Here is a 9,013-nt window from a genome sequence, read left to right on the forward strand (position 1 = left end):
CTGCCGCCCGGCCGGCCCGCGCCCGCCCCCGGCCGTTCGCAGCGGCGCGGCCGGCCTGCTGCTGCTGCTGCTGCGGCTGCCGGCCCGGGGCGGGGCGGGGCGGGCCGGCGCAGCCCGCCGGGCGCCGCACGCGCTCCGTACGCGTTACAATAATAACCAGTACCGCTCCTCCGGCTGCCGCCGCCTCTGCCTCTTTCCGCTGCGCCCGCCCCCGCTCGGGCCCCGCCCTGCGCGGGCACGTCACGGGCGCCGGCCCCGCCCCCTCGGTCGTCGTCCCCGCTTCCCGGCCCGGTGCGCCCCCCGCCTCCGGCCCGGCCCCTCAGCAGAGCGCCCGCTCCGCGCCGCCTCCCCCGCCGCGGCCCCCTCGCAGGCGCCCCACCTCCCCCGTCGCGGCGCCGGCGGCGGGCAGCCGGGGCGCATGGCGGCGGGGGCGGGCAGCGCGGCGCTGGGGCGGGCGGCGCTGGCGGCGCCGCTGGTGCTCCTCTACTACGGCTTCTCCATCGGCATCACCTTCTACAACAAGTGGCTCATGAAGGTGCGGGGCGGCGGGGCGGCGCGGGGCGGCGGCGGGCGGGCGGCGGCGGTGACGGCGGCTGTCGGTCCCGCAGAGCTTCCCCTTCCCGCTGCTCGTGACCCTGCTGCACCTCCTCCTCATCTTCGGCCTCTCGGCGCTCGCCCGCGCCCTGGCGCGCTGCCGCTCCGGGCGGCCGCGGGCGGCTCTCTCCTGGGCCGACTGCCTGCGCCGGGCGGCTCCCGCAGGTACGGCCGGGCGGCGGGGCGGAGGCCCCGCCTTTGGCGGGGAAGGGGGCCGGGGCCGGCGCGGCGATGGGGTCGGCCGGCGGGGCGGAGGAGCGGGCGCGGGGCGCTGAGCGGGCGTTGGGGGTGCCCGCGCCGCTGTGGCGCCCGCTCGGGCCTCTTCGGAGCCGCGTTTGAGCGCGGCTCTCGGGCCGCGGCCCGGGGGGGTCTTCAGGGCCCGGGCGGGACGTCTGCCGCCTCCCGCGGGGCAGGCGGCGCCCCGGCGGGTGCCCAGCACTGAGGGCGGCCCCTGCGCTTCCTTGCCCGGTGCGGGGTAGCGGCGGGCGTTACTCGGAGCTTTAGCTTCAGGCGTGCTATCTGTGTCGGTCGTAACAAAAGCTAGTTAGGATACGGAGGGGCCACACTGGTCGTATTTTTCTGAAGGAGCGACTGGCACATGAGAACGCACAGCGGGAATCTTGTACAGTGCCTCCATAAGGTGTCTCTGCAAGTTATTTTTTCTCAACGTTGGTGTCAAGCCCTGCGTTTATGTTATTTCAGGAGCTTTCTCTGGTTGGAACCTGGTCTTTATGATCCAGAAGTTCATCGCACATGACACCCAAAAACTACTCTAGCTGAGACCAAGGAGCGAAGCTCCTACTCGGAGCACAGAAGTCTAGCTACTTCAGCAGTTCTTTGGCTGTATATTATGTTGGTTCAGGCATCGTCATACTGTTTCCCACAGAACAGCATCTGGTCTAAGACCTCTGGCAAGGTTTGCAATACCTTACATAACGTGCCCCACGGTTTCTGGAAAAATGCTTTCTCCACATCTGTAGCAATACTGCCTTTCAGTATAGCATGCCACTGGATCAGTAAAACTGTTTCCTGTGGTAGGAAGCTTATACACAAGGGAGAATAGACTAACAAGAGCTGCCCTAGGATGAAGGGTGTGTGCTGAGGATTGTTGCCAGACTTGCTTCTTTGGCCTTCTTGCAGTGTCCCTCATACTTACTGGTTATCGTGCTCTGATACGTTCCAAAAAGACTTTGCGCAAATCTGTGATGGCTTTCAGTCACAGAGAGGGCAAAGGTTATTTCTATGCTTTTGTGTAGTGTATGTTCAGTGAGCGCAGTGCTGAGCCCAACTTAAATCACAGGGAACAGAACAGGAACATAAAGAGCTGAGGATATCTGAGCTATGGCGGTACTGAAGAGTTAACCTGAGGAAAACGTGGGGTTTTTTCTGGCTCTGCTCTGTGTATTTGTAGTCAAGTAGTAGGTTTTTGGTTTTGTTTTTTATGTAGTGGAAGACAGTTAACTTCAGGATTTTTTCTTTGATTCTTTAGCTCTGTCAACTTCCTTGGATATTGGGCTGAGTAACTGGAGCTTCCTATACGTCACTGTCTCCCTGTGAGTACAAACACCATCTTCCCTGGGAGTCCTCCGGTGGGGTTTAGAAAGTGCTTTGTCAGGGTCAGTTTCTTGAATGGGTGTATGGCTTGGTGGGGCTGGCATGCAGGGTCTGTGATAGCTTGCTGGTGGCAATGTAGAAGTGGGTGATCTGGCTCCTAATAGTACTTTGCTGGGAAGGACTACATCGGAGGAGACTGACTGTGTTTTGGTCCTTACAGCTACACGATGACCAAATCCTCTGCCATTCTCTTCATCCTGCTTTTTTCACTGCTCTTCAAGCTGGAGGAAGTGGTAAGGGTCCCACGCAATGCTTTAGGGAGGGAGAAGGTCAGGCCCAGGGAAATAGGCAGTACAAGAAACACGTAAGTAGAGGAAGAATGCGGTTATGTGGATGAATCTGAAAGAGAGGAGGTGTCTGTCTCTCCTCAGTTCCAGGAGTCTGTAGTGACTTTGTGTTTGCTCTCCTCCAGAGGGTGGCATTGCTGCTGGTGGTTCTGCTCATCGCTGGGGGGCTCTTCATGTTCACCTACAAGTCCACACAGTTCAATGCACAGGGGTTCGTGCTGGTGCTGTGTGCCTCTTTCCTTGGGGGTATTCGCTGGACTCTCACGCAGATACTTATGCAGAAGGCTGAACTGGGTATGTAGGATGTTAGGAAGTGGGTGGTGGTGCTGGTAATGGGGAGGGGAATAAGGAGGTGGTAGCCCTTGCTGCAGAAACAAAACGTCTTGTGTAAGGGACAGTGTTTGAAACCTGGGGCAGGGGTTATCAGTTGATGGGTAATGAAGGTGGCTTGGCCTCTGCAGCAGCACAATCGTGGGCATTACAAATAAGGTGTATGTCTAGGAATGGTACTAATAAAGGCTGTAGGAGCTATGTTATTCCCTGGCTTGTTGCTACCTGGTCTGTTATTGATTCTCCTCTTTCAGGGCTCCAGAACCCCATTGATATCATGTTTCACCTGCAGCCGCTCATGTTCCTGGGGCTCTTCCCACTCTTTGCGGTGTTTGAGGGTGCGTGAGTTAATTAGAGAAAGCAGGGATCGCTTTATAGAGTGATTGGTGAGATTGCTTAGCAGTTTGTTGTTTGACATGATTTATTTAGATAAGTGAACAGTTATGAACTTTACAAAGTAGTTAGAGACCTGGTATTATAAGGACCCAGGTATACCTTATGCTGGCAGAACATTAAAGAGTGCATAGGAATAGTAGCCTGCCACACTTAGTGGAAGTAAGGGCAATGAAGAACTGGCTCCACATCCTCCTGATATTGGAATGTGAGCAGCCTGCCCCCATCTTTTTGTGAGGAGTCCTGGGAGTTGGGAAAGGTACTCTGCTACTCACTGTCTTGTTCCTAGGCCTGCCTTTGTCCATATCAGAGAAGCTCTTCCATTTCCATGAAGCAGGAATGCTGTTCTCTCTGGTAGGGAAGCTGTTCTTGGGTGGAATTCTTGCCTTTGGTCTAGGCTTTTCTGAGTTCCTCTTGGTTTCCAGAACATCTAGCCTCACCCTTTCAATTGCTGGCATTTTTAAGGTAAGGCATCGTTCCTGTGCTAATACTAGAAGGCAAATACTGAGTCATCCCTAGTGGGCCTCCTGTGGTGGGAACTTTCTTAGAGCCTTAGAAATCATCTCCTGTTATTTCTGTTCTTGCACAGGAGCTTGATGCTTTGCCTTGCAGTCTCTGCAGTGAAGTCCCTTGGTCCCTGGCAGCAAGGGGCAGAGACCAGTGGCTGTTCTATAAAAAAACACCATTAAGATCCAAAGTCTGGTGGGATCTGGGATAGACTAAAACGTGTGGGCCTCATGAGAAATGGATGGTGTGGGAGGGAGGGAGGGAGGAGGGGTAGGTAAGAAGGTCATGCTCTTGCCTCAGACTTGGATACGAACAAACCACTGGTTTGAGCTATCTCTTTAACCTAGTTTGGCACATTCTCCCCCCCTTTGAGGAATCCAGCACACATACTTTTGAGCTGAATGGTGACATGTGAAATTTGTCTGATCTGGAAGTCACAGGATTGCCATGTAGCCAAGCTATGCAGTCAGAGGACTTAAAATCCCACATCCCAGTTTAACAGGTCGTTCTGTTTCTAGAAACTACTTTTAGAACTCTCTGCATATGGAAGAATGTGCTGATGGAAATTAGGAGCCTGGCATCTTGATCTAGGCTTCAGCTGTAAAACGTCTCATGCATATCTCCTCAGGTCCTGCCCTGCCACTTGTCATGTTTTTTGTTTCCACAGGAAATCTGCATTTTATTCCTCGCTACACGTTTGCTGGGAGACCGCCTCAGTCTCTTGAACTGGCTGGGCTTTGCTGTCTGTCTGTCAGGAATCTCCCTTCATGTCATTCTCAAAGCCATGAATTCCAAAGGTGATTCTGTTTTAAATCCCTGTTTCTCGGTAGGCATTCTCATAGCGTCACTAGGAGCTGTGTCTAGTTCGAGCTCCTTGCCAATGCCAGGTTTGATGGGTACTTCAGAGAGTTTGTCACTAAATGGGCTGTCTGCATGCAGGTGAAAAAGCACTGAAGCTACACAAAGAGGCCAGCTCTGACCCTGACCTGGAGCTGCTACTGCACCACGCTGAACATGGTGAAGAGGAAGAAGAGGATGTTGAAACCCTACAACAACACTGACTGGACATGAAGCACAAAGCCCCCTGCTCTGTTCTTACCAAACCTGCTTGACAGCTATCTAGGAGGAAGTTCCAAGAGTCTCTGTCTGTGACCACCCAAAGGAGAGCCAGGGCCTGGTGAGAGAGTCCTGCTGTTCTAATGCAGTGTGGATCTTTAGATGCTGCACAAGAAACAGGCAATATCCCTTTCACAGAGAGCAAACTTGGAAGACAAACCCTGGTTCAGTGGAATGGTGTGGTGAGACTGGGAAATGCTATGGAAGGCTTGTTAGGGAATCCTCAAGGCTGTATGTTGAGAGTGTAGACCATGAGCTGTAGAATGAGTGTGGACATGTCTGGACTGCAGGCTGAGTGGTTCAGGGATGATGTTAGTGTTGTTTAGGCTTTGGCTTCAAAAGAGAAGGGTAGATAAACCTTCCCATACTTTATGGTTCTGCTAAGTAGGAACTCCCATCTTGGTGTGAGCAGATGACTATATATAAATCCGTAGACTTGACCCAGTTAGAAGGATCCTTTGTGCCTGGTGACCTCCATGTTCTGTGTGCCTAGTAAGGAGAGAATTAAATGCTGGTATTTGGGACCAATTGACCATAGCCAAATTATGTTGGTTGGAGGAAGGACAGGGATGCATGAGTACTTCTGGCCCTACAGGCCGAGGGGAGAGAGAGCAGTATCGCAGGAGATCTAGCTTGAGCAATAAGCTTATCAGAAAGTATGTGGGTATTTGAGGGGGAATTTTTTGTTTTTTAAATAAACTGTTTTTGTGATTCCCTTTTGCCTGCACATTACGCAGCTATGCTTCATCAAGCAGAGGTCATTTGTCTTCTGAACTTTCTTTTTAGACCCACACTGACCTTGCTGCTGGATGCCCAATTATTTTTTGAGGCCTGGCACATAAAATACTTGCCCACGAACAGGATCCTTGATCTCTAGGACTAGGTGATCCTCCTGCAACCTGTCATATTTGTGTCAGCCAAGAGAGCATACTGACTTGTCTGCCTTCATGCGTGAACAAGACACCATATCCTAAGAAGACTTTCAGTATTGTGGCTTTTTGTCGGAATCTTATCTCTTTGCCCCATTTGATTGGATCACTTAGTGGTGCAGCCTTGCCCAGGAAAGGGGAATGGTGCAGGATTTAGGATGTGTCTTTTTCCTTTCTGCTAAGCCACAAGTGGTGTTGGGCAGGTGGCTGGTTTTTTGCATGGCAGAATTTTTGCCTCTTTTAAAGTTTTGTTTGATGCTAGCTTTTGGAGTTTTTGGAGTGGAAAAAACTTGAGAGAGCTTCCCAAAGGGATAATGGTGCGATCTTTCTCCTGAGAGGAGCTGGCTATTAAAGTGAACTTCTCATATTCTGTTGGAGAACCTGAACCATTTTGACTGGACTGTCCCTATGTTGATCTTGCTTCATAGTTTTCAGATATGAAATCTTTCTTGATGACTTTAATCAAGAGTATGTACTGGAAAAAACTGAATCATAGAATTGTAGAATAGCAGGTTGGAAGGGACCTCAAGGATCATCTGGTCCAACCTTTCTTGGCAAAAGCACAGTCCAGAAAAGATGGCCTAGCACCCTGTCCAGCTGAATCTTAGAAGTGTTCAGTGTTGGGGAATCCACCACTTCTCTGGTTCTGAAGAAGGAAACTTTTGTTAATAATGATCACCTTTAATGATGTTCTAATAGACACTGGTAACTTGCTTAGGAGCAGACAGCAGGTGGTGCAACTACCTCACGTAAAGGTACTGAACCAGCAGTTCCAGGCCAGGCTGGCACACCAAGGGATCTTCTGCATCAAGTAGGATGCCTGGAGCTGAGAATGGCTTGGTCTGTCCCTAGCTGGATTTTCCAGTAGCTGGGACTTGTGATGCTTCCAGCAGGATCCACCCTGTTTACCCTACTGATTGGTATAAGCCTCAAGTGCTAAATACTCTGTACTTGATGTGGGGCAGTGATGCTTTCTGCATGTGATCTGTGTTTAGCAATATCACAGCTGCTCTTTGCATTTCACTTTCCGCTCTCCTAGAACTGGACCTCGGGCATCCTTCTACTGTGTAACTCTCAGACTGGGATTTCAGGTCCCCGTAAATCCAAGGTAAAGGTGACTTTGTTCACAGACCAGGATTTGCACTACATACGGTGACTGACGATGAAATCTGATTGTGCCAGTGCAAGTGCTTGTGAACTGTGGAACCCTGTAGTCTGTTGTTTCCAGTCTCATTTCCTCTTCAAGATAGAGGGGATGCCCTAGAACCTGGTGTCCACACTTAGCACTTCTGATCTAGACACAACTTTTTCTTTTTGGCAACAAGTATGACACTGTCGTTGACTCCAGTGAAGTGTGCTCAGAACAGCTTTTGGGACAGGCAGTTAGTTCTGCACCCTTCCCTGGAAAGTTGCCAGCTGCTTGCTTCCAGTGAGGCTAGGTAGATACCTGTTTCCTTGTTCAGTAAAATTTTGTTCTTTTCAGAGATAAAGATAAGAGAAACCTGGAAATAAGAACATAAAACTGTCTACTGCTTCCTGATTTTGCCACAGCATATGGTACAGGTAGTCAGTCCGGTTTGCTTGTGAGACTGACTGGGCATCATTCATCTGTCTTGGAAAGAATCCTATTCTAGTTCCTTCTAGTATCCAGACAGGAATGGCAGAGGACCTCTGTCCTATTCCTGCCCATGAATTTTAAAAGCCCTTGTGCAGAGCTTGGTGATAATTAATACTTAATTTCCCCTTGAGATTCAGTGGAGGAAGACGTTTTCCCCCCAGCCTTATAAATCCAGGTAGGGATCTTGCAGTGCAAGGGGGTTCATGGTAGGGCATATTCTGCAGGTGCTTCTGTGATGAGCACACAGCAGGGAGACACTAATCCAGCTCATGCTGAAGTACTTCTGCTTTTCTGGGTCTGCAGTGCTGGGATGGAAAGGTTTTTCACTCAGTGGCAGGTTGGGACTTGCTGAAGGTGGTCCTGCCTGGAACTCTAATCCACAAGGTCCTCTGCTTCTGGGAAAGCATTGCTGTTTTGCAGTCTTTATATGACTTTTCCCTGTGCAGTTCTCTCTGCAGGAACCTCACCGAGATAGAGTTGACATGCTATGACTGCTTGCGTGCAGAACAGGCAGGGTCCATATTTTTGCCACTCCTCTCTCCCTTCATCCCTCCAACACTTGACTTTGTATGTCCCAACTTCTTTTAGGAGTAGTGCAGGAAGGAAGCTGCTTTGTAGCTGCCAGTAAGCACCCAGTAGCTCCTGTGGGGACCTCTTCTTTAAAATGTTTTGTCTGGCAGGACTGCTGGCAGCAGCAGTGCTGTCACCAATTTGAAGGCTTTACCTGGGACTCTGCCTTTATCCCCAAAATCCAATCAGAAGGTCAGGACTAGAGCAGACCAAGTGTCAAACGAATCAAATGTTAATTAGACCGTGTGTAAATGTGGTTCTTTCTGACCAAGCACCTGCTGTGTCCTGGACCCAAGAGGTGACATGGCTGAACAGGTAGCTGTGTCCCCAATATCCCTCTTATTCCTACTGCAATATGTGTAAAATGAAAGTGCTACATCACCCCAGCAGATACCGATAGTCACGTTTAATACTTCTGCTCAGCATGGTAGATGCTTCTGCACAGGCTATGGAGCAGAGGTGACAGGACTTGGGAATCCCAGGAGGGAGAATGCTTTAAGGCTTTCCAAAAACTGCAGTGATACTTCCCATCCTCTCAATTCCACCCTTTATCTTTTTGTTCTACCCTGTGGGTGGTGGAGCTTAAGACCTTGCAGGGGCAGGGACTCTGGGTCGTTGCCTTTGCAGTTAGAGTCGGGATTTTAAATTATGATGTGCTTTAAAATAATTAAAATGTAAAAACATTTTGTTTGGGGTTTTTTATTCCTGAGGATTGGTTTCTGCATTCTTTTCATAAAAAGAAAGGAGAAAGAACATACACTGACAGTCTGATCTCCCTATTCTAGGTGATGTAAAGAAAAAAAAAAAAAAAACAACTAGATGTCTGTATTTATGGATGTTTTAGATTTTGTGGGGTATGTTTGTAAATTAATGGTGTTGGGTACCAGGTTAATTGCTAGATGTAGCTGATGAGTTCAATAGCAGATGTTCGGGAAGAAGAATGTAGAAAGGATGGTTAGTAGTCTGCATCAAATATCTCGTGATAAACTTCTTGGGCCGTAAGGGATAGCATACAAGGAACTAGCAGTGAAGAGCTGTTCCTGCAAAACTGGCCA

At 50.2% G+C, this 9,013-nt stretch overlaps 1 protein-coding gene across 1 annotated transcript; it reads left to right on the forward strand.

Moving 5' to 3' along the window:
- Window positions 1–418: 418 nt before the first annotated feature.
- On the forward strand, window positions 419–8,644 carry SLC35C2 (solute carrier family 35 member C2). The gene is made up of 9 exons (XM_059827351.1): window positions 419–535; window positions 609–759; window positions 2,084–2,147; window positions 2,369–2,441; window positions 2,621–2,789; window positions 3,080–3,163; window positions 3,508–3,683; window positions 4,393–4,522; window positions 4,665–8,644. Exons 1-9 carry the CDS (start codon window positions 419–421, stop codon window positions 4,784–4,786), a joined length of 1,086 nt encoding a protein of 361 aa, XP_059683334.1. The 3' UTR covers window positions 4,787–8,644.
- The last annotated feature ends 369 nt before the right edge of the window (window positions 8,645–9,013 follow it).

The sequence above is a fragment of the Gavia stellata genome, chromosome 20 (assembly GCF_030936135.1).
Source record: "Gavia stellata isolate bGavSte3 chromosome 20, bGavSte3.hap2, whole genome shotgun sequence".
NCBI classification, from domain to species: Eukaryota; Metazoa; Chordata; class Aves; order Gaviiformes; family Gaviidae; genus Gavia; species Gavia stellata.

Bases quoted from the DNA above. Each gene is read 5' to 3' on its own strand.
- SLC35C2 (XM_059827351.1), top strand. From the start codon at position 419: ATGGCGGCGGGGGCGGGCAGCGCGGCGCTGGGGCGGGCGGCGCTGGCG. The intron at 536-608 runs GTGCGGGGCGGC...TCGGTCCCGCAG, and splicing joins ACAACAAGTGGCTCATGAAG to AGCTTCCCCTTCCCGCTGCT. The intron at 4,523-4,664 runs GTGATTCTGTTT...GTCTGCATGCAG, and splicing joins CAAAGCCATGAATTCCAAAG to GTGAAAAAGCACTGAAGCTA.